General features: G+C 43.5%; 1 protein-coding gene across 1 annotated transcript in view; it reads left to right on the forward strand.

The window, feature by feature from the left end:
* The window catches only part of CDC45 (cell division cycle 45), a gene marked incomplete in the record, with an annotated part of 734,635 nt that overhangs the window by 149,572 nt on the left and 559,311 nt on the right, over positions 1 to 25,752 (forward strand). Inside the window, 1 exon segment of the mRNA XM_044068778.1 lies at positions 3,508 to 3,600. Coding sequence (XP_043924713.1) covers positions 3,508 to 3,600 — 93 coding nt within the window.

Genomic DNA, 25,752 nt, shown 5'->3' on the forward strand with positions numbered 1-25,752 from the left:
CTGCACTGCTAACTCCTACTAGAGAGAGAGATTCATACGGGCTTGAAAGATGCATGACTATGTCCGTTTTGGTAGACTTTATGGAAAGTGTAGAAATACACATGCTCACTCTGGAAGGCACATTAGGCCTTTATTTATTGGCATGCAATTTAACTGGTGGAGCAAGGCTCTAGGCTACAAAGCGGGAAATCTACTATGGCTGCTTGGATGATCGATGTGCTTGTAGATGGATGCAAATACAGAGAAAGAAAATATTTATTTTATTTATATATGTATTATAATTTATTTATTTTATTTATTTATTTGGCAAGTCACTGGACTTTCATACCAAAATGGAAATCAGAACCTCCAAGTTGTAAACGTAATAAGAGAAATCTACATTTAAGACCTGACTTTAGAATATGTGGCTGTTTTCACATGTGCATATTTATTGCATATGACTGAGTAAATGGATCTAAGTATGCAGTAAATTGGGCATCTGTCAGCATGGCAATAGAAGTCTGCAGAACTGCATATATTATTTTGCATGGGGGTTCCCAGTGCACAAAAGGGATAGCGATTCTGCCTGAGTGCTATTATGTTAGCCACTGTTTATTCGTACTTTATGCTGATTTGGGTGTTTTGGTACAGTTATTTTTAACACATTTCTATTTCTCCTTGTACATGTGCTCTGAATTTTTGTTTTATTTTGAATACGAACTCCTTCACGTTTTTTTCTCTTGTGACCCGTGCTGATCTTGGATCATGCATTTTCCCTAGTTAGGTTGTTTGATCTCTAGCCTCTTAACTATTCACAACTAACTACAGCACACAGTCATTTATCTCCAAAAAAATGCCCTGCACTAAAAATGTGTTACTGTCGAGCAAGGGACCTCCATTCTAGTAAAAAAAAAAAAAATCTTACTGTTCACAGATGAGCAAATAATAATGCAGGAGACTTGCTGTATTCCCAGTATGTTGCTAAACTCTGGATTGGTATCCCCTTCACAAGTAAAACTCGCCAACAAACTCCGTAGTTTTAAGCCATTATGTTACATGTGGGCTTTCTCTTTAGTGACCTCTGTGTAAAATCTTAAAACATATAAATGTAAGTACTGTGTGTAACTACTGTATTTGTATAAATGTAAATTGAAATGGAGCAAGTATAATGTAAAAAATTTAACTTTTCTCCCTGGGCCTCCGCTGAAAATGAGTATTACCCAAAATGACTTTCCCAGTAAACAACGATAGACAATTAAAGTCATTATTGGAGTGTAGGTAGGTCTGTTTTATGCCTTGCAGCTGTGCTGCGAGTTGCATAAACTTGCTTAGAGCGAGTACATTGTCGATTCTTGGGCTTGCATATGTTGTGTTAAACTCCTGTCAAAGGAAAAATAACTTCAAAATGATCATCACATGGCAGGTTCAGGTTAAGGCACTTTAATCTTGCAGCAAGGAGACAAAAACTTGCTAATACAGAGTTTGTCTAATTAGAATCTGGAAGTGAAGCTATTCTTATACATTTCTTACAAGACATTGCCCACCAAGCTGACGTAATAAATCACAAGTTCTTTCAATATTATTTCACAGCAGCTGTTTGTCCATGATTTTCTGCTGGCATATCAAGTTTACAAACAAAACTTCCTAAGAAAAACAACGTGGCCTTGATGACCACCGGTCAGATACAACTTCTCTCTATGCAATATTTACCATTCAAGGTACTATGGCTAATTCGAGCACAAAGCAAGTACAAATTATAGTTCATTTCTTCAAGCAGTCTTTGTTTGATGTATCTCTTCTTTTCCGCAGCTGTGTATGTTCTCATAACACGAACAGAGCTGATTGTTCATATTCAATCACATAATAGAAAACAGTATTGTTCTATTCATTCATTTTCCTGACCTAGCATATAATCACCTGCTTCAGTAAATTTCCAAAAGGCATAAACATGAATTTTGCTGTGCCAGCAAATACTAGGTCAGAGATCATCTTGCAGTTTCAGAAAGCATACTGCAGTTTGAAAAAGCATCTTATAATTTCATACAGAATTAAGCTGTACATAAAATATAATGAAATGTGTTAACCCTTTTAGCTTCTAATAAGCACTAAACATATACATTAATACATATTTTTCTAACAACTCCTCACAGTGCTCATTAGCACATCTCGTCAAGGTCCTTTATGTTCTTGCGGTGGCCATGTCTGTTGTCTCTACATGGCTTTCACTGTTTTAGCAAAAATCCACACCTTGTCCTTGAGGAGAAAGCAGAGTTGTGCCTGTTCAGTTTTTCCGATTAGCCTTCTTGGATTAGCATTTTAGGTTGGTACTTCGTGTGCTACTGGATTTGCAACATTGTCATACTTAAAATTTTATTTATAAATGCCCTTGATTGTTTTTTTCAGTCCACCTCATTTATATACATCAACCTTTTTAGAGATTTTTGTGACTTTTGCTAAAATGCTTTGTTATTCAGACGCATTTAAAAGGAGCAGTCATAGTCCTGGTATATGTTCCCTGCCTCTAATAAATTCCTCTGAAAAGATCCCATGTGTTACTATGTAGTTTCAATCTGATATCCATTCCCCACTATACTGATAAAAATCACTTATCTAAAACCGCATACCTAGTCATAGCAGTAAGCAGATATGCATATGGCAGAAATAATGCATTTTTCTGTCTATTTAGTGTTTTAATTTCACATGCGTATACTCAAGTATTTTAATGGCACAACTGAAAGGGGAACAAAAATAAGGAAATGTGTGCTAAAATCTGATTGCTTGATTACATAAACAGATAACTCCCAAGCACGTGTGTGTGTGCAGAAGATTTTTATGTTTAACTCTCAGCATAAATTATAGTGCAGATTTCACCAATAATGGAGACATTTTTTATAATGCCACAGTTCTTGACCACTATGAATTTGAAGCTTCATGTGTAGTTATTTATAGGTCCCTCAGTGTTTTCTGTTAGAAGTTTACTTAAAGGTTGGTCCTGCAGCACTCTCATGAGGTGCAAGGGATGGGTAGCACCTTGGTTTGGCCAGAATTTTTGATCCCACCACTGCCCCCCCCATTTATCTATTAACACTGCTTGCGTATGTGGAGCTATGCTTGCATGTATCAGTATTTTAACAGTAAGCACTGCCTACACTTATCTGCAGTGGTCTTTGACAGTATGTTTGTGGATAATGCCTTCCTTGTAATACTGCAGTGTAACACCTTAAGTGGTCATCGATGGTCTAAGCTTTTGTCTTTAATCTATGTCATTGTTGTCTTATCAGCATACTTGTTGAGATCCAGAATTTCCGGTATGCTTACAAAGTTGAGCAGAAAAATTAACACTGTCCAGCAAAGGTTATGATGTGTTCTTTACAAAAAAATTATTCCAGTTCAGATGTGCCACTACTGAAATTCTTGAACAACTTTTGTGGGTTTGTTGGGGCGGTTCATGACATGCAAGTATAGTCCATTAGCTTCTATTATTAATGCAGTTTAATTTCTTTTTTCTTTCTTGAAATGACAATACAGGCCCTGTTTCAATGTGACCATGTGCAGTATACCCTTGTTCCTGTTGCAGGCTGGCAAGATCTAGAAACTGCTTTTCTAGAGCATAAGGAACAGGTAAGTTTCCGAATCATGTTATGTAGTTACAGCTAGCTTTAGGTATACACTTATGGTTGAGTAGGATGCATACCTTATTAGAACTAGTTATTTTTTTTATTCATTTCCTTGTGTGTCTTGTTTTTTTATCCAGTTTTTGACATTGGATTCATTGCTTTAGCAAAAGGTGATCATTCTGTGGAGTGTCATTGTATCAGTAGACTAAGATTTGGGTTTAGCCACCCTTTTACTGTCTTCTTTCTGGGTGGGTCTCTTAAGAATTTTGGTTTGGTGCTGACATTTTGTAGAGCCTTCTTTGGTGTGCAAGGCACTGTTACTTAACTACCCTGGGTGAAGCTTATTAATTTCTTGCTTATTCAGCATCCTTTTGCCATTTCAGTATTTCTCTGTGCAGTGGCTTGTCCTAATCTTCATTTAGTCATATTCAACAAATTCTACGAAAACTTTAAATTTTCTAAATACGTTTTTGAAAAGACTGTTGAACCGATTTTTATTTACCGTAAGTTACTGTAAACCTGTCTTTTTTAACTGCTTTTCAAATTCTCTAAAAGTCTGGCAAGAAGCAATATAAGAAAGATGACTACGTTAAACAGGCAAGACAGTTTAAAGATTTTGCTAAAAAAACTTCTACTTTTACTGCCTATGACTAGGTTACTACCAGCTAGATGATCCCCAAACGCAGGTATTTACAGTCGTCTTCTAAAGTGCCAGAGTTCTTCTCTTGACTTTGGTGTTGTCTAAAGAAATGTTTTCATTGATGTATGCATTAGCTGTTGCTTGTGATTATACTGGAGCCGGGCACTTTTTTGGGGCATAAACTTTGATATTCTGTAATGCTAGACTTTAGTTTGCCATGAAGTCTTGTACCCTTCATAATCAGTCCTTTGTTTGAGTTTAACATTTTTGAGATGGGGAAACGTAATATTATACAAAAAAGTGCACTGAAACTGCAATGTCTATCCCATTCCCTGGACCAGAGTCTGTGTACACTTGGTAATGCAAGCCTTGACAATCATCTGGTGGATAGGTGTAGGATATTAAGGGTAAAAAAAAAAAAAAAAAGTTCAACCCCCTGAAGAATTTCATAGAACGTATGTAGATTTTTTTTTTGGTCCAGATTCTAAGCATGAGGCTGGTTCTGCTCGATCACCTGGTTCTTCTGGGTATATGTTCTTTGTAAATAATATGCATTTTTGTGGAATTATGTTTGATTGACCTCCAAGGACCCTGTCAAACTCGATCAGCCTGATAATTTTCCCTGTATCCTTTATTTGCACTTTGGACAGTACCTCCACTTTCATGCTTTGCACTTCATTTTTAAGGCCATTAAAGAACAACAGATTTCCAGCACCCAAAAAAGGATAAACATGTGAGCGCCTACTGAAACCATGATTTATTAATTTCTGATAAGGCAGATCCTAACGTTTCATTGTTAACCTCAAACAAAATACAGCTTGAGTGTTTAGTAAGAACCAGGGGTGATGGTGTTTTGTTCTGCTTGCAAGACTTAACATTCGCACCACTGTATGTAGTGATAGAAGCAAAAATTTGAATCTTTATTCTAACAGTGAACAGTTTTAAAATCCAGAAAGATTTAAAGTATGTGGACCCATGTTTGACATGACATCACTAGGGAAAAATTTATTTGGGCCGTGTTTTCAACAAAGTTTGTGAAGGATTTTATTGAACCAACAATCCAAATAAGTACAGGTACACTGGCAAAATGCATCATGGCATATAACTCGCCAGATGCCTAGCAAAGCACTTTAAAAGAAATTTGGCTGTAAAGGCATTGAATTTGGCAATTATGATACCTGAACAGAATTCTACACTGAAGTAGATTAGATACCTTGCATAGCTTTTCCATTGTAAAACTTATCTGCTACAGTGGCCAAGAGTGGTTTCCACCTACTCTAAATGTGCTCTTATGGCTGTGAATACTTTATCCAGGACAACTGGGTGTCAAGGCTAGTTTCTTAAAAGGCTTATGTAACTTGCAAAAGCTTACAGTAAAGGAGTTAAATCTGTGCTAGCAAATGTTTCAGTAGTACAAAAAAAATCCCTCCGATAGGTGTGCCTTTGCAGTAGCCTTTATAAAGGCAATCTAATGTAAAACAGTTCATTGACAACATTTGCAACCGTAAAAGTGCAGATATAATTACAGATCTTTCAAATGACTGTACGTCTTTCCTTCCTCTTCACATTTCCCTTCATGGAGCAAGTTTGACTTCTTCCTCATGTTATGAAGTAACTACAAATAAACAGGGGCTGCAGACAAGTTGTCATGGTGTACAAAACAGAGTTTATGCCCAAGCCATGAGCATAGCAGATTCCATAAATGCAGCAACACCCAAGTTTTGCAGTTAATGGAAGACAGTACAGTGAATATCAGCAAATCAAAAAGACCACTTTTTTTTTAATTCAAAACTTTGACTCACAAGAAAGACAAATCAAAATGACTGTTCTTAGATTTGGTGAGATCTCAACACATTTATAAAAGTGTATAGGCTGAACTCTTGTTTTGACATTGTCATTGTCTCTGGAGAGTAGCAGGAAATTTCACAAGATGATTTCTATCCTCTTTGAAGTTTCCTTTCAGGGGTAGTTAAAAGAATAATTTCTGATGTTAAATGCCTAGATACCTAAAAGGCAATCCAGAGAGACTTTGAAATTGATAGCACTCTGGAGAAGTTACCAAATTAGAACATTTTAAGAAGCTATAGTCCCATTTGGCAACTTTGAGTTATGTTGCAAAGTAAGGCTCTCTGTCTTAGCCATAGTACAGTTGATAATTCTGCTAGTATGGCAGATGCGGGCCTTTCTGTTAATAGCTTGCCTCTGTGTCTAAAAACTTGCTAAAAATTCCAAAGCCCAGTTCATAAACTTCTCCTTTGATATATTCTTGCTGTTTGGCTGTTCAGTAAAGGCTGAAGTAGAAAAACAGAAAAGTAAAATCAGCCCTCTCACTAAAGTTAGGAAAAAATTCCAGCCTCCTCAGCATCTGTGACATCTGTTATTCCAGCACTCCCAGCATAAGAATTCTCAACTCTGGAAAGTTTTGAGGATGCAGCAAATTTCCTTATTGGGCATGTTCCCTAAGGAGTGGTTCTCAGCTAAACAATCTGAGGTCAGACTGCCTTTAGTTTGTAAGACTGATCTTAGCACCCCAAGTGCTTGCCCAGCTGGTCCAGTGTTGAAGCAGTCTGGGGGAGTTCCCCCATCTACCTGTTGATGTGGCAGGCCTAAGGATCATGACAAGTGAATAAGAGACCTTGTATCCCGAAGCTATTCGGTTTCCATTTTTCCCCCCTCTCAAGTCCACAGTTTCTTTCCCTTCGTAACATCCCATTTCACTTGAAGGTTACAAGAAGACAGCGGGTCCAGAGACTTCTACAAAAATGAACCATCCAGGAGGTCCTGACAATCCAGAAAGGGCTAGATTTTTACTGTGGCCTTTTTAATAACAGGAAAGAAATAAGACATTTCAAAGCAGCCTTTTCTAGTGGTCCTGGCACAGTCTTTTTTTTTTTTTTGTCCAAGCAGACCATAAGTGCTCTTTGGGACCTCTAAATGCATTCTTGCTTATCAGAATCGCAAAGAAATCAGGAGGCTCCTTCGCTTTTGCATAGGTACCAGTCACTTTCAGTTCAGGGCATTTCCATATGTTCTCACCATATTAGTAGTTGCAGCAGCTCTCCAGCTCCAGTGTTGCAGTCTTTCCATGTGTGGCAGGCTTGCTGGTAGCTCCATCTTGTCAGTCTTTTGTCATATAGTTGTCAACCTAACAAAATCTCTTAAAAAAAAAAAATGGCTTCATTGCCTGTAACGTTCATTGGCTGCACTCTGAACAGCCTGACTTGCTGCACATATCCTCCAGTGGATAAGACTGTTCTCACCAAAGCTACTGTCCATTAGTTTTTAAACTATTTCTATTCTGGCCTTTCTGCTTTTTTGAGTGGTTGCCCTGATGATCTCTACAATTTTTATAGTTTCTCACGCCAGGCTGTTAATGATGGTCTTTCTGTGAATGCACTCAGCATATTGGAGTCCATTTTCAGACCATGTTGAAGCTCCAGTAAGGCCTTCCAAGAAATTCAAGCTTGTCTGTGGGCAGGCCATTTCAGACTGACCACCCACAGGGTGACTGACCAAGTATGTCTGTGCTCTGGAGTGAGGTAGCACAGTTGAGAGAAGACAGTGACCTTGTCAGCCAATGAGGCCGGTCTGCACATCTGTACGCTCTATAGCTGAGGACCTGACTTCTTACCTTGTAGGCATTTCACAGCTCCCCTCCTAACTGTAGAAGCCACTGCAACAACTTTGCAGTGACCTGGCGTACAAACAAGCAGGGAAATGTCCCTTTCTTACCCTTTTGTCAGGAGGCATGTGAATTTGGGAAAGTCTCTTACCTTCATCTGTCTTGTTGCTACCCATGACCTGGTTAGACCATGTTGCTACCCATGACCTGGTTAGACCAGGTTTCTAAAGGTTGAAGTTGGCAGTTAGTCTTCTGATGTCACACAAGTGGATGTTCATCGTGCATACAGCTGCAGTCATAACAGATGGGTTCTCCTGCCATTAGGCGGGTCCTCGGTTGGCCAAATTCCAAAGTCTAGGTCCGGCGTCGGTTGTCGACGCTTCTTCCCTGACGTCAGTGCGACAGGGGTATAAAGGAACCAACCCACGCCATTTTCTTCAGTCTTTCTTGCCGCGTGGTGCCCGAAGCAGAAGCAGTTTGCAATTGCCGGTCGGCCAGCTCCTGAAATTACGAAATTTGGAAACCGAAGTCTTCTTAAAAGCTAAGTACCCCGTTGGGGAAACTTTTCTTGCCTCAGATCGATGTCAGACAAAGTTAATAATTGTATTTCTTGTGGGAAGCAAATACCGCATAAGGATTTCCATTCCCTCTGTATACCTTGTTTAGGCCCAGACCACGACATCTCGGTCTGCCGCTTTTGTGCTACATTCAACAAACGCACTATTAAGCAGACTTCAAGGGATACAAATGTATCCCTATTTGGACGACTGCCTGATCCAGGCGGAGTTCGCCCAGCATTATTTTGGAAAAGCATTTAACTATACTATGTCGTCGGATACTCCGGTTTTGTCTAAAAAACGCAAAGACAAGGACCGACACACGAGGTCCGTGGCCTCTACCGACACCACACCAAAGCCGGCTACACGTGGTCTGGTTCTCAGTGAGGTGCCTACGCAGCCCCTGATTACCGACGACACTTCTTTGACAGTGTCTCCTGTGCCCGAGGTCGCAGGTTCCTCGGCCCACACCCCGACTACTGATACCGAAGCCACTCTTGGCGTTGAAACTCAGAATGTGGACAGGTCCACCTCCACTCAAGGTGTCTTCAGACCTTCCTCTTCTTTCTCCATCAAGGCTTTCACAAAGTCTAAAGCAACCATGCACCCTAAGAGACCAGCTACACAGGGCCGATCTCCAGGCCCCATGCCTAAGAAACAGATGCTTAAAATGGCTGAGGATTTAATTACTCCAATCGGAGGCTCTCAGCCCCCACCGGACAAAAGGCCCAGAGTGGAGGAAGATTCCCCCTCCTCTGATCAGGGCTCCATTATTTCAGAGCACTCTGATGAAGAACATTCTTACTCCCCTTTTGAATGCGGAGGAGTCCATCCCTTCTGTATCCCCCCCTGAGGATTACTCATTTGGGGAAACTTTGCATACCTTAAGGGAACACTTCCACTGGGAAGGCCAGGATTATTCAGATTCCAAGAAAAGGCTCAGGGAATTTCTCTTGTTACCTCAGCATAGGCCTCTGGCTATACCTTTTGTCTTGGACATCCTAGATGATGTTTACTCGGAGGCCTGCCTTAACCCGGACTCTCTACCTCCAGCTCCAGTTAAGCCTGACGGGTACTACAGGGTTCCTGACGCACACCAATTTCTTTACAAAAGCCATGCTGCTGACCCAGAAACCATCTCACAGGGCCCCAAGGGAGTTAAGGCCTCCATTGCCAAAAATCCATTGCCCTCAGAGAGAGATTCCAGATCCTTAGAAAGGTGGGGAAAAAAGGTATATACCTCGGCTACCTTATCCATGAGGGCCTTAAACTGTCAGTTTCATATGCTAAAATACCAACAATTTTTGTTATCCCAATTGAAGAGTAAAATGTCACAACCTGAACAACCAGACTTGAAGGAGTTGCAGGATTTGATGCATAGTGCAGAACAAGTGGGTAAGCATACCTTACAGTGTGGTTTTGATGCTCTAGAGGCCTCATGTAGAGCTGCTGTTACAGGATCAGTCATACGTAGACATGCCTGGCTCAAGGAACAAGCCTTGCCTGATGTCAAAGCTAAATTACTAGACGCCCCTCTTCAAAAGGATGTACTATTTGGTGCAAATGCTGAGGAGGTATTAAGGAAAATGGAGGAAAAGGCTAAATCAATGCAAACTGTGAAAGAATTTCTACAGGTTCAACCCCCACGTTTTAGTAGAAATTGGCCTTCCAAAAACTGGTCCCTTCCTGCCACAGACAGACCCCAAAGAGGCAGATACAGGCGCCTGAGGGGCAGAGGACATTCCCAAGGCTCGTACAGAGGCAAACAATGGCAAGCTCCTACACAAAAAGGTGGTGAGGACAACTCGCAATCTTTCAGAAAGCAAACCCAATGACTTCCCCTTTGCATGCCAACCAGGTTTCAAATGACAGCCCCCTTAGGAGGAAAGCTGGCATTATTTTCAAAAAATTGGCGTGTTGTCACAAAGGACAAATGGATCCTGGACATTATAAACCGAGGCTACAAATTCCATTTTCACACCCTTCCAAAAATGAGGCATGCCAAACCTGCCACACAATCAAAGGGCAGAGGCACAAAAGCAAATTACAGATCTCATAAACATGAAAGCTATTCAAGAGGTACCTACGCACGAACAAGGTCAAGGTTTTTATTCCAGGCTATTTCTGGTGCCAAGGAAGGGAAAAGATTGGAGACCTATTTTGGATCTATCCATCCTAAACCCATTTTTACTCGTACCAAAATTCAAGATGCTCACTCTACAGCAACTTCTTCCCATGCTGGGCAAGGAGTCTTGGCTGGTAACATTGGGACATGCAGGTATGCCTCCTTGAGGTCCAATCAGACACAATTGCAGAAGGTACCTCAGATTTCTTGCAGGTTCAACCCATTATCAATTCCCTGCATTGCCCTTTGGCTTATCTACTGCGCCCAGAGTATTCACGAAATGCCTAGCATCAGTAATTGCCTACTGCAGACTTCAAGGGATACAAATGTATCCCTATTTGGACGACTTCCTGATCCAAGCGGACAGCAAGCACATTCTTCTGAAACATCTGGCTTATGTAATAATGTTATTGAAATCTCTGGGATACACAGTCAACAAAAAGAAATCAAGGTTAATACCCTCTCGGAAGATAATTTCCCTGGGTGCCAATTTGGACACAAACACCCAGATGGCCTACCTCGCGCCAGAGAAGCAGGGGCAACTAATACAATACTTCAAAACACTAGCAAATTGCACCAGGCTAACTGCAAGGAAAATCTTGCAGGCTCTGGGATTCATGGCATCTTGCATCTTACTAATCCCATGTGCAAAGCTGCATATGAGGAAACTACAATGGTACCTAAAAAACATATGGTCTCAACACAGCCACAGTTTGGAAACAATAATACCACTGATTCCATGTCTGCAAAGGGAATTTCTGTGGTGGGCTCAAGCATGTCAAACACAGGCCTTCCATTCAGCAAGCCTCAAGCAAATCAAGTCATCACAACAGACGCCTCGGACTATGCCTGGGGGGGGGCGCACATGACAGATCGGTGCATTCAGGGCAAATGGTCCCAAAAAGAAAAGCACCTCCACATCAATCAAAAAGAAATGCTAGCAGTAATAAATGCTATGAAAGCTTTCAAGGACCTTCTACAACCAGGTCAATTATTGATAAGAACGGACAACACCACAGTCATGTGGTACATAAACAAACAGGGAGGAACACATTCTTACCCCCTATGCAGACTGGCCATGTCACTTTGGAACATGGCCATGGACTTACAAATGGAACTACAAGCACAGTACTTGCCAGGCAAGGAAAACACGCTGGCAGACAACCTAAGCAGGAATATGACAGATCCACACGAATGGAAATTGCATCCAAAAGTTTTTACAGAAATAATCCAAGAATGGGGAAGGCCAGACATAGATCTCTTTGCCTCCCACAAGAATCATCAATTGACAAAATTCTGCTCAAGGATCTTCTATCCAAAGGCCTGGAGAGTGGATGCTCTTTCTTTCAGTTGGACATCAATGACAGTTTATGCCTTCCCTCCTCTTCCTCTGCTGCCCATTTTTGTTAAAGACCAAAGCAGATGGACCAAAGATGATTCTCATTGCTCCGGACTGGCCAAGGCAACACTGGTACCCACTCCTGAGGAGCCTGACGCATTCCCCACCATGGACCCTGCCTCTAATGCCTCTTCTTCTGACTCAGCACAGTTTCAAAACTCTTCACAGCCAGCTAAAAACACTCAGTCTAGCCGCATGGAAGATTCCTTAGCATCTCAACAGGCCCTACTCAGCAAGGAGGTGCAGGATGTCATTTTGGAGGCCAGAAGGCCATCAACTAGAAAAGCTTACTCCGCAAAATGGAAACGTTTTTGTGTCTGGAATGAGAAAAAGGGCCAGGATCATGGAAAACTGAATTTACCTCAAGTACTACAGTATTTGGCTGAACTGCTAATCAGTGGACTTTTTCTTTCTCCTCCATCAAAATACATGCCTCAGCCATTTCTGCAGAATACAACACTGATCCACCTTTATTCTCTCACCCTCTCTTAAGACAGTTCCTCAGAGGGGCTAAGAATTTAAGGCCTCCAAGGAAACAACCAATACCTGCTTGGGATCTTAATTTCATTCTGGAAAAATTGACCTTGCCTCCTTTTGAGCCAGCTGCCTCATCAGATTTGCAATATTTGTCCTGGAAAACAGCTTTCCTTCTGGCTATCACCTCAGCTCGTAGAGTTTCAGAACTACAGGCTCTCATGGCTGTCCAGCCTTTTATCATCTTCCATCAGGACAGAGTTTCCTTACGAACCAACCCGTCCTTTATGCCTAAAGTGGTATCCAGGGTAGTTTTAAATCAGGCCATACATTTACCTACTTTTTATCCTTATCCTCAAAACAAAGGGGAGAGATTACTACATTCCTTGGACATCCACAGACAGCTGCGTTATTATTTGGACAGAACAAATCCTTTCAGAAAATCAGAACAGCTCTTTGTGGCCTATGCGGTAGGAGCTCAAGGGAAATCAATTTCCAAACAGACAATCTCAAAATGGATAGCCCACTGCATACGCTTTTGCTATTCCTTTCATGGCAAAACTGTTCCTACAGGCATTAGAACTCATTCCACCAGGGCCACAGCCACCTCTGCAGCCTTCCTCAGAGGAGTTCCTACCAAGGATATTTTGGAAGCAGCCACTTGGAGTTCTGTGCATACCTTCTCCAAGCACTACAACCTACCATTATACTCCAAATCTAGAGCAGACTTTCCCACTGCAGTCTTGCAGGGCATTTTGGCTCCTCCTAGTTCCAACTAGTGACTACCACCCCTTTCTTAGCTTTGGGATTCTACCCATCTGTTATGACTGCAGCTGTATGCACGATGAACATAGTACAGTTGTGTACCTACCATAAATGTAGATGTTGAGTGCTAAAACAGCTGCAGTCCAGGTTTCCCTCCCTCCTTCCTCTCTTGGGACAGGCATATAGGCTAACACATCCTCATACAACCTGATTGGGGTTTTCATTTATGATGTATTTGCTTGCAGCTACTGTATTTTGATTATATAGCACTGCATTATCACACAATTTTATTATTATTGCCTTCCTTCTGGGGGCACCTGACATCTGGGGCAAGAAAAACTGAAGAAAATGGCGTCGGCTGGTTCCTTTATACCCCTGTCGCACTGACGTCAGGGAAGAAGCGACAATAACCGACGCCGGACCTAGACTTTGGAATTCGGCCGACCGAGGACCCGCCTGACGGCAGGAGAACCCATCTGTTATGACTGCACCTGTATTAGCACTCGAACATCTACATTTATGGTAGGTACAAAACTGTACTTTCCTCAGTCCATCAACAGCTATTACCCTCTTCTGTTGATGGGGAAGCCCTTCGCATAACTCTCCAGATGTTCTTCGTGTTTCACTGTTTCAGTCATTACATTTGGGTAATCTGCTGGCAGGTTGCCCTCAGTCGGCCTGATTAAGAAAGTCTTGGGTCCTGCGTCAGTTGCTGTCCCTTCTTCCATGACGTCAGGTCGTCAGGGGTATAAAACATGCAGCTGACGTCATTACCTCTCTCGCTGTGAGGTGCCCAAAGCCAAAGCAGTTCGCAAGTGCTGGTCGGCCGACTCCTGAAATGTTCATTTTCGAGTTTCAGAACCGAAGTCTTCAACTTAAAGCTAAGTACCCCATTGGGGAAACTTTTTTTCTTGCTCCTTCCGATGTCAGTAAAAGTTAATAACTGCATTACTTGTGGAAAGCAAATAACTCATAAAGATTTTCATCTGTACTGTATTCCTTGCCTAGGCCCTGACCACGACGTACCTTGCTGTCGGTTTTGTGCTTTATTTCATCAGCGCACTAGCCATCATCGGTACATTTTTGCTTCTAAATATTTCGGTTCTTTGTTTAACTATCCAGAAATGACGTCAGTTAGCCATCAGGTTACCAGAATTTTGAAAAAAACGCAAAGATAAAGACAGAGACAGGCCATTGAGGTCCAAAGCTGACGACGACGCTTCTAAGCCAGTTGCCAGTTCGCTGGTACTCATTGAGGTGCTTTCGCAGCCCCTGATACCCGCTACTTCTGACTCGCAGGCCTCTACTGAGACCCATTCGGAGTCTGGTATGCCGCGAGATACTTCAACTATGGAACCCGCAGATGTCTCTACCATGGATGGGTCTGGAGCCGCTGTGCAGGCACTGGCTTCTGAGGGTGTATGCAGGCCTACAGACTTGCATATTAAACCAACTCCAGCTTCAATACTAAGGTCTAAATCTCGATCTATGTCAAGAAAACCGATGCCCAGGCCACATGTTCAGGCCTCTATGCCTAAAAAAACAAATTATCAAAATGGCTGAAGATCCAGTTACTCTAATTGGTGGTAGTCACCCCCCCCCCCCCTTTCAAAGAGGCCTAGGCCTGAGCTTGACTATGAATCTTCTGATCAGGATTCTGTTTCTTCTGACTCTTCAAATGACCTGGATTTGTCCATACCTACTTATGAGGATTCTGATGCAGAGGATTCCATTCCCTCTGCTCCCCCCCCCTTGAAGATTTTTCTTTTGGTGAAACTTTACATACTTTAAGGGAGCATTTCCCCTAGGAAAGTCAGGAATTCTCCGATTCAAAAAAGATGCTTAGGGATTTTCTTCTTTTACCTCAGCATAGACCTTTGGCTATACCTCCTGTTCTAGACATTCTTGATGATATGTTTTCGGAATCCAGTATGGCTCCTGATTCCTTGCCCTCCAGCTCCTTGTAAACCTGACCGATAATACAGGGTTCCTGAATCACACCAGTTCCTTTTCAAAAATCCTGTTGCAGATCCTGAAACCATTTCTCAAGGGCCTAAGGGCATTAAGGCTTCTACTCCTAAAAATCCTACCCCTTCTGATAGAGATTCCAGGGCGCTGGATAGATGGGGTAAAACGGTTTATACTTCTGCAACCTTGGCTATCAGGGCTTTAAACTGTCAACTTCATATGTTAAAATATCAACAGCATATTATAGGACTGCTTAAACAGAAAATTATGTTTATTTCTGACTGTGTAGAAAATAAAGATTTACAGGATTTATTGCATTCTGCTGGATAAGTTGGAAAACATAATTTGCAATGTGGTTTTGATTCTTTAGAGGCCTCTTGCAGGGCTGCTGTTACTGGGTCTGTGCTTAGAAGGCATGCTTGGCCTAAGGAGCAATCTCTGCCTGATCATGTTAAAGCAAAATTGTTGGATGCTTCTTTAAATCAGGACCGCCTGTTTGGTAATAAGGCTGAAGAATTTTTTTTAAAAAGATGGAAGATAAAGCTAAATCTACGCAAACTGTAAAATATTTCTTACAAGTGCAACCTCCAAGATTTAGTAGGCACTGGCCTACCAATAATTGGTCCTTTCCAGCTCCTTCCAAATCCTGTCAAGCCAAATCCAGACATACCAAAAGTACCAGGTTTCAGTCCCAGGGGACTCTTAGACCTAAGCAATGAAAGGGCCTCCATTTCCAAATTTGGAAATAACAAGACACCTCCCTGTGGTAAAAAGTCTCAATGACTTTCCTTTAAAATTACCAAGTACTTACCTTTTAGCCGCCCCTTTGGGGGGAAAGATTGCTTTTCAAGCAAAAAAACTGGGAACTCATAACCCAGGACAAATGGGTTTTAAATATAGTGTCCCAAGGATACATATTTCATTTCCACACGTTGCCAACACCAAATGGGTGGCCAGACCTGCCCCCAAATCAGTGGGCAGAGGCTCAGAACCAAGTACTTTCCCTCCTAAATGTAGGGGCTATTCAACTAATACCAGAAGGGGAAAAGGGTCATGGTTTCTATTCAAGGCTTTTCCTAGTACCCAGAAAAGACAGATCATGGTGTCCAATTCTGGACCTGTCTACTCTAAACACCTTTCTGGACATTCCAAAATTCAAGATGCTGACTCTTCACCAGTTACTTCCTATGCTAGGTAAAGATGCTTGGTTGGCAACTCTTAATTTTAAAAGAAGCTTACCTGTATGTCCCAATCAGGGAATCTTGAAGAAGATACCTACGCTTCAAAGCAGGCTGCTTGTATTATCAGTTATCTGCACTGCCCTTTGTGAATACCCTGGGCGCAGTAGACAAGCCAAAGTGCTTGGCTCCAGTAATTGCATTTTGCAGGCAAAGAAATATTCTAATATATCCATTCCTGGACGATTGTCTTATTCTGGCAGAAAACCAGGCCATACTTATAAATCATCTGGCATTTGTAAAAACGGTTCTAATATGTCTAGGGTACACCATAAATGAAAAGAAATCACAACCAGTACCCTCTGAACAGGTTATATTTCTGGGTGCAAGCTCGAATACAACAGCCCAGATGGCTTCCCTCGCGCCAGAAAAGCAAATTCATTTGGTAACTTCAAGTGGCCACAAAAACCCTGCTATCTGCAAGACAAATACTGCAAGCCTTTGGGGTTCATGGCCTCCTGCATTCTTCTAATTCCATATGCAAGACTGCATATGAGGAAACTTCAGTGGTACTTAGTCTGTGGAGTCAACATCATCACAGCCTGGAAACAATTATTCCTCTCATACCTTGCCTATGCCTAGAGTTCCTATGGTGGCCAGAGGCCTGCCACCAAAACAAGGGACTGCCATTCATGTCCCCCCCCCCCGCCACCCAAACCCTAACTACAGACTCATCAGACTATGCATGGGGGGCTCACCTGGCAGGGAAGTGTATTCAGGGCAAATGGGACCCAAATCAAATGCACCTGCATATCAATCATAAAGAAATGTTAGCTTTACAGAATGCTCTCACAGACTTAAAGGGACTACAGTCTTCCAGGACAACTAATGTTAAAGACTGACAGTACTACGGTTTTATGGTACATAAATAAGCAGGGGGGGGTACACATTCCTGCCCCCTCTGCAGACTAGCCATGGCATTGTGGAACACGGCCTTGAGCTTCCAAGTGCACCTACAAGCTCAATTCCTGCCAGGAAAGTTAAATACACTGGCAGATGGACTAAGCAGAAACCTCACAGACCCACACGAATGGAGACTGGAACCACAAATTTTCAACATGTTGACAAGCAAATGGGGGAGCCCAGACCTAGATCTCTTTGCCTCCCCCTGGAACTACCAGTTGGACAAATCTTGCACAAGGACTCCCCACAAAAAAGCTTGGAAAGTGGATGCTCTGTCCTTCAGCTGGAAAAACCTATCAGTCTACGCCTTTCCCCCTCTGCCTCTACTCTGCAAAGCTCTGTTTAAAAGTCAAACAGGACAAACTAAGAATGATTTTGATTACTCCAAACTGGCCATGCCAACACTGGTACCCGCTCCTGCACAATGTGTCACAAATATCTCCATGGCACCTGCCCCAGAATCCTTCCTTACTGTCTCAGCAGGAGAACCAGATTCTGCACCCTAAGCTTCCAACATTGAACCGTGCAGCTTGGCTAATCACTTAAATTCACCCTTGGCATCCCTCAGCAAACCTGTGCTGGATGTCATCTTGGAGGCTAGAAGACCTAGTACTAGAAAATCTTATGCTGACAAATGGAAAAAATTCTGTGCTTGGAATTAGTCTCAAGGAATGAGCACAGCAGTGCCCAATTTACCTCAGATTTTGCAATACTTAACTGAGATGCTTCACAAGGGCCTGTCCTTTTCCTACATTAAAATCCACGCCTCAGCTATTTCAGCTCATTATAACGCAGAACCTCCCCTCTTCTCTCATCCTCTGCTCAAGCAGTACCTCAGAGGAGCCAAAAACTTGAGACCATCCAGGAAAGCTCCAACTCTGCCTGGGAACTTAACTTTGTATTGGAGAAACTCACTCTACCTCCTTTCGAGCCAGCTGCTACTGCAGACTAAAAAATTTCTTTCTTGGAAAACAGCCTTCCTTCTAGCAATCACTTCATCTAGAAGGATATCTGAGTTACAGGCCCTTATGGCAGTGGAGCCTTTCATCATCTTTCATGCGGACAGGGTGTTACGTAGGACCAATCCATCCTTCATGCCCAAGGTGGTATCCAGTGTGGCTCTTTCAGTCCATTCATTTGCCAACTTTCTTTCCCAATCCACAGAACAAAGGGGAACGGATTCTGCATTCATTGGCTGTGCACAGACAACTTAGATTCTACTTGGACAGGACTAAAACTCAGAGAAAATATGAACAACTGCTGGTAGCATTTGCTGCAGGGGCAAAGGGAAAGGCTATTTCAAAACAAGCCATTTCTAAATGGATAAGCCATTGCATTCATTTCTGCTATAAGCACCATGGAAAACCTATCCCCCAGGGGATCAGATCTCATTCCACCAGGGCTGCATCTACTTCTGCAGCTTTTTTCAGAGGTGTTCCTACCAGGGATATTCTAGAAGCTGCTACCTGGAGTTCAGTTCATACTTTCACCAAGCATTATCATTTACCAATTTTCTCCAAATCTAGAACTGGCTTTGCCACTGCTGTCTTGCAGGGCCTTATAGCTAGTCCTAATGCTGTATAAATCCATCCTCCCACCCATGGCTTTGGGAATCTACCCAAATGTGATGACTGCAACAGTGAAACACGAAGAACATAGTACAATTGTGTACACTTACCATAAATGTAGATGTTGGAGTGTATTCACTGTTGCAGTCCTGGTTACCCTCCCTTCAGCCCCCTGTTTTTCTTTGACTATACCTCTACTTTCTGTTACTATGCACAAAAGCCTTTTTGGTGTATTTTCTTTTGGTTGGAGGTATATTTTTGTGTTTTAAAATTTTATTTTGCTCCCCGTTCGGGGGCACCTGACATCTGGGGCAAGAAAAACTGAGGTAATGATGTCAGCTGCATGTTTTATATCTCTGTCATGGAAGAAGGGACAGCAACAGACGCAGGACCCAAGACTTTGTTAATCAGACCGACTGAGGGAACCTGCCAGCAGATTACCCAAATGTAATGACTGCAACAGTGAATACACTCTAACATCTACATTTATGGTAAGTGTACTTTACAAATTCAGCAATTACTATTTTTCTCATTCCTCCATTCGGAAGATTCCACCCCCATCCCCCCTGGATGTACTTGTCTATAAATAATGCCGGAGTGTCTCTCTTGCATACCCAGCTAACCCCCCCCCCCCCCCAAGTGTTGGCTTAACTAAAGACGTTAGTAGAGTTGTATTATTACATAGTAGTGTAATGCATGACAGAGGCAGTCCTTTGGGTGGGAGTGGGGGGGGGGGTCTTTAAAGCATATGAGTACTAGGAAAACTTAAAGTAACAAATGAGCTCACTTGACTATATTGACCCAAGCCAGGTTACTAGACCCATACAAGTAGATAGCTTTCCAAGTTTTTGATTCTGGCCTTAGATGCCACATGAACTTTGACAAAGGAAAAACTGCCTGTAGTTTTCAATGGGGAATTAATTCTGCTTCTCTGGCTGCTCTGAAGGTGTGCAAAACTTGTTTCATATGGATCTTTGTTTTGTATCCTCTTAAGCTCTGTTCCTGCATAAAGCATGTATTTCATTCTGGAGAAATTAACATTCACTCTGTTTAAACCATTGTACAATACTTCAGCAAACAGAATTTCAGTCCTTCGGGCACTGTTTGTCCTCAACCCTGTATAGTTTTTCACAAAAAAACAGAACCGAGTACTTGTACACAAGTCCTTCCTTCATGTCCAGAATTGCTGCAGAATGCAGTCTGAATCAATGAGTCTTCCAGTTATCTTCTAAACTGTTCTAATTGGGGTGAATATGTGTGGCATTATATGGTTGTTCATGGGCAACTAGGCTCTTATTGGACAGAACCAAGACTATATGAGGAAGGATTTTCAGGCCTTTTTTTATCTTTCTTCAAAGCTGCTTGGTCAAAAATTATCCTTCGTTACTTGTCTGAAAACCCACTGTCTAAGTAACTGGCTATGCTCATGCCACTCACCAGGCTAATCCATATCAAGAGAATTTGTCAGGGTACAGCTATGTATAAACAGTTTCTCCCCTGAAAGCTTCCAAACCCGTATACATTTACCTTACAAAACTTATAACTGCAAAAAAAAATGTACCTCTGATTGTCTACTGTAAGAAATGATCTGAAGTAGTTAACTTAATTTGTGCAGCAACCTATGGGAATCGGATCCGACCTTTGATCTGAGCCGGCAGTTTTCAACAGCTTTAGATCCGAGCTCCAAGCTCCTCCCCTACCCATAATCCCCTGCCAACCCTGACTGACCTCAGATCTAGTTTGCCGCGGTTAACCAACAGCAGCTTGATCTAGAGTTCCAGGCGTTAGAGACTTTTTTGTGAGAAAAAAAGTTTTCCTTTTCTTCTCTTTTCTTCAGATTTTGGTTGTGAATGTTTCCAGGTCCCTTTTTGTATAAACCCTCTTTAGTTTAACTTTATATTTTTTATCATTTACCTCCCCCTTCCTTCGTGGTTCCGTTAGGGTTGTGTGTGTGTGTTTGGGGCCTAACGTGTGTGGTTTTCACTTTAAAATGTCTGAGGCCCCAAAGCCGTTTTTTTCTAAGTGCACCGAGTGTGGCCATAAGCTGTCCCCGGCGGATGGCCACACTGTGTGTGTGTGTTGTGCCTTGGGGTTGAGCACCTGCCTTCTGGTTGTTCCATCTGTGTGGCATTCAACCCCAGGGCACTCGAGGAACGGAGGTCTAAGCTGATTCTGGCGGGTCTTCTGCCCCCGGATTTGGCTTCTACCTCCGGTCCTACCGTGACTCCCGCTGCGGCGGCTGCCACTCCTGCTTCCCTCCCCCCCCTGCTGGGACTCAACCTCTCACCTTAGGCCCGGAGGAGAGGGAGGTCAGGAAAGAGAAAAGGAGGGAGAAACACCACAAGCGGCGGGCCGAGGCCTCCGCTTCGGCCTCTCCGGCTAAGCGGTCTTCTCCCTCCAGGACTTCTGGGTCTCCTCCTTCTCTGATCCGGTCCCCTTGCTTTTCACCGGGTCCTGAGGAGGAGGAGACCTGAACTCCTTCGAGGTCATCGAGGCGACACTCCTGTCCCGCCTCGGTGGCCTCATCGAGATCAACCCGAAGCCTCACGGATGCACATTTGGACCGGATGATAAGATTCCTCCAGGCCCAACTGCAGATGGGAGTGCTCCTGCCCCCCCCCCGGGGGGGGGGGGGCTCAACCCCCTTTTTTTTTGCCCCGATAGCTCCTTTTCCATCCCGCTTCCCGGGCTCGGAGTCTTCGGAGCCAGGCAGCCTTGGAGCCGGGGATGTGTCGGTGCCGATAGTCTTGGGTACTTCGGCGCTGACACTTCCCTCGAGTCTGTCAGGTCCATTTTCTTCTTCGGATCCGAGCTCTCGGAGCAGAGGGCTGAGCTTCGGATCCGGGGGTATCGGTATGCCTTCGGCTCTGTCCAGGTCAGAGCATACTGGTCCGTCAGATCCGATCTCTTCGGCGCCGGCCCCGATCCGTCCGTCGGATCAGAGTCAGGGTCTGCTTTCGGATCACAGAGAGAGCAGCTCTCCATCGGCCTTCGACGTGGTGGAGAAGGCCCTGTCAAGAGATTCCAGGCCCCCGGCCCTTGCCACGGCTCCACCCTGCACTCCGCTGTTGGGCCCGACTTCCATCACCCGGCCCCAGGGACAGCCTGCTCCGACGTCCCAGATCGTTCCTTTGGAACAAGATGTGGCTGGTGAGACCTCCTCGGACAGCCCCCCCCGAGGAGGTTCCTCACAAGCGAAGGTGCAAAAGGAGGCACCTGGACTCCCCTGAGTCCTTGACTGAGGACGCTGATTTGGAGGAGGGGGAAGGCTCCGCAAGATCACCCTCCGAAGATGTCTCATTTGGTGACATCATGAAGATGCTCAGGATAAGGGGGGGTGGTCTGCCCCAAAGCCTACCTCGGACGAATCTGTGTTCCTGGAGGCGTTTGAAGCAGGCCCATCTGCCTTTTGGGTGTCCCCTCTGGGCAGGGCTTGCAAGAGGGCCCTCATGGTGGGCTCCAATCTCCGAACCTCCAGGAAGGACGCCCCTTTTCTATGGCCCCTCCCCTAGCCATGGTGACCACGGACGCCTCCCGCCTCGGGTGGGGTGGGGGGCATTGTTCGGGCAGGACAGTCCAAGGCACGTGGGACCTCACGGAGACCTCTGTGCATATCAGTGTCCTAGAGATGAGGGCAGTGCTGTTAGCGTTGCAAGCAGTTGAGGACCTTCTTCCTGTAGGAACGATTGCGATTCAGACGGACAATGTCTGTTGTCTGGTACATCAACAAACGGGGGAACCAGGTCTTACCCACTCTGTCGAGAGGCCATGAGGGTGTGGGAATGGGTGATCTCCACCAACCGCTTTCTTATAGCAACGCACATTCCGGGGCGGTCCAACATCCTAGCGGACAGAATGTCGCACCATCCTGTTACCATACGAGTGGTCTCTGAATCCCGAGATAGCGAATCGGATTTTCGCCGAATGGGGTCAACCCTGTTGCGATCTTTGCTTCTCCCTCGAACACAAAATGTTATGACTACTTCGCTCTCATTTCCCCCTCCGGGGAACCTCCGAGAGATGCTCTGCTGCATGCTTGGCCTCCCGGTCTACTTTATGCTTACCCTCCTCTTCCTCTGATGCTGAAGTTTCTACAGAAAGCCAGCCGGTTGGGGAGCAGGATAATCCTCATTGCCCCATTCTGGCCTCGTCAAACCTGGTTCCCTTACCTTTGGTCTCATCTGGTGAATCCTCCTTGGATTCTGGATCCCCGTCCGGGTCTAATATCCCACCCCCTAGATCTCTCAGTCCCGAATCTGGACAATATCAAGCTCACAGCTTGGCTGCTGCAGTTCCACTTGTAGCTAGGACTACTGGTATCTCTTCCCCAGTTAAAACTATTCTAGTAGCAGCGCACAAGCCTTCTACTAGAAAGATCTATAGTAGCAAATGGAAATGTTTCTCCATTTGGACGGAACGTCGAAATTTGGATCCTTTCACAGCTCCTTTGCCCGCTGTATTAGACTTCCTGCCAGGGCTGTTTCATCAGGGGGCTAGTTCCTCCACAGTCAAGGTTCAACTAGCGGAAGGTTCAACTAGCGGCTATCTCCCATTATCATGTGGGAAATGAACTGGGCCCTTTGATCACCACGAAATTGTGTAAGACCTTTTTGAAGGGCACCTTTCTGCTCAGACCTCCAGTGAAGGATGTAGTCCCTCCTTGGGATTTAACGCTGGTGCTTCAAGCCTTGACAGCTCCCCCGTTTGAGCCTGAAGCTTCAGTAGATCTTAAATTCTTGTCATGGAAAACTGCCTTTCTTGTCGCCATCACCTCGGCTCAAAGGGTCTCTGAACTACAAGCCCTCTGTGTAAAACCCCCATACTTGACTTTTCACAAGGATAGAGTCTACCTCGGGACCAATCCCTCTTTTCTTCCCAAGATTGCCTCTGAATCGAATATTAATCAGTCCATCAACCTACCAGTCTTTTTTTCCTAATTACCAAAACAAAGGGGAATACAAATTACACTCACTGGATGTGCATAGACAACTTTGCTTCTACATCCACAGGACATCTGGTCATAGGCAATCTGACCAGTTGTCTCCTTTAGACACAGATTTACCAAAGTTAAATTTGGCAAAGTCACGCTGTCTAGATGGATTTCGCAGTGTATCCTTTTAGCATATGAAAGTTCTGGCAGGCCCGCACCTCAGGGAGTCCATGCCCACTCTACTCTGTCTATGTCTACCTCTGCGGCTTTTAGAGCTAAAGTCTCTTTGGATGATATTTATTCGGCAGCCGTTTGGGCCTCATCTCCTCATACCTTTATCAATCACTATAAATTGGACATTATCTCCAAAGGGAGAGCATCCTTTGGCTCTGCAGTGCTCCGAAACATCCTTCCATGAAGGCCGCCCAAGGTTCAGGTAGCTGGGGACTCTGTCCCATAGGTTGCTGCACAAATGAAATTAACTACTTCAGATTAAGAAGTTATGTACTCACCGTAACGTTCCATCTGAGTAGGTAAACTTCATTTGTCAGCAACCGTCCCTCCCTCCTGCCCCCTCACTCACGAATGTTTTCATACTCTGGTCCATAGGTGTTACCCACTTTCTTTGAGAGTAATAGTCTTCAAGCAGTATCTGCTTTTGGGTAAACTTGATCTGAGGTCAGTCAGGGTTGGCAGGGGATTATGGGTAGGGGGAGGAGCTTGGAGCTCGGATCTAAGGCTGTTGAAAACTGCCGGCTCTGATCCGAGGAGCACATGAAGTTTACTTACTCAGATGGAACGTTATGGTGAGTACATAACTTATTAATCACTAGCATGATGTCCTGTTGTATGTATGTATGTATATATATATATATATATATATATATATATATATATATATATATATATATATATATTTATAAAGCATGTATAATCACCAGCATGTTGTCCTGATGTGTATATATGCCATATGTATGCATGTTCTACTTTTTACTCTCGTGTAATGTGGAGCTTTTCTCCCTGGGCCTCCACTAAAAATGGACCTATGTCCAGCCGGACTTTCCCATTAAATGTAAAATAAATACATACATACATTGTCTTCCTCAGGGCACATGAGATTTTGTCTGCTAAAAATATGGCAATTCCTTAACCTCTGTATCCCTGTGTTCATACATGTCTATGGCTACCTCTGAAGCAGTCTTCACAAAATACTTCAGTAAATGACCTCTGTGAAGCCACGTGGGCATCACTAAATTAACTTAGCAAAGCATTATATGCTGCATATCATCTCCAGGTAGAGATCATCCTTTGGCACTTACATAATTTTGAGGTTTCTTTTATAAGCCACCCAAGAGGATAAGCCTGGGACTCTCTCCTAGAGTGAGTAAGGTGAAACTTCTAGGAGTATTAAGATACCGTTAAACAGGGTAGTCTTAGCCTGGTAAGATTTTATGAGGTCAGCTAAGTAACTGCTAGTATTTAGTGTGAGATTAAGATGAAGCGGCCAGTGTAGTGCCACCATGTATGGTAAGTATGTAACTTTCAATTTTACCAGTCTGTTCACTTCAGTAGTAGGCCTGGTATGCTGTGAGCAGCAATTGTTTGAAAACTGTTATGATTCTTCCAGGTTTAGACTCCTCCTCCATCCTATAATGCTTCGTACTTCCCTACCTGTCCAGATTTTGTTTTCTGTGTTACAGCAAGCATTGAAAGGTGCTTCAGAGCTCTTTATTTGTGATCTTGGAAGCTTTTTGGTTTTGCAAGGCATTTTATCTTCTATTATCAAGAGATACTCTGGTCATATATTTTCAGTTTGTGTCTTTTCAACAGCATTTGCAAAGCTCCTGTCAGGTTACCATCTTGTTTTTGGATTTTTATAGTCATTGTCGCATTATTTTGATTTTTCTGATTTGATTTTTTTTTCCAACTTGTTAGATTGGGAGTATGATTAAGGTTGCAATTATTTT

Source organism: Protopterus annectens, chromosome 4.part0, assembly GCF_019279795.1.
Source record: "Protopterus annectens isolate FY-2018-M chromosome 4.part0, PAN1.0, whole genome shotgun sequence".
Classification (NCBI taxonomy): domain Eukaryota; kingdom Metazoa; phylum Chordata; order Ceratodontiformes; family Protopteridae; genus Protopterus; species Protopterus annectens.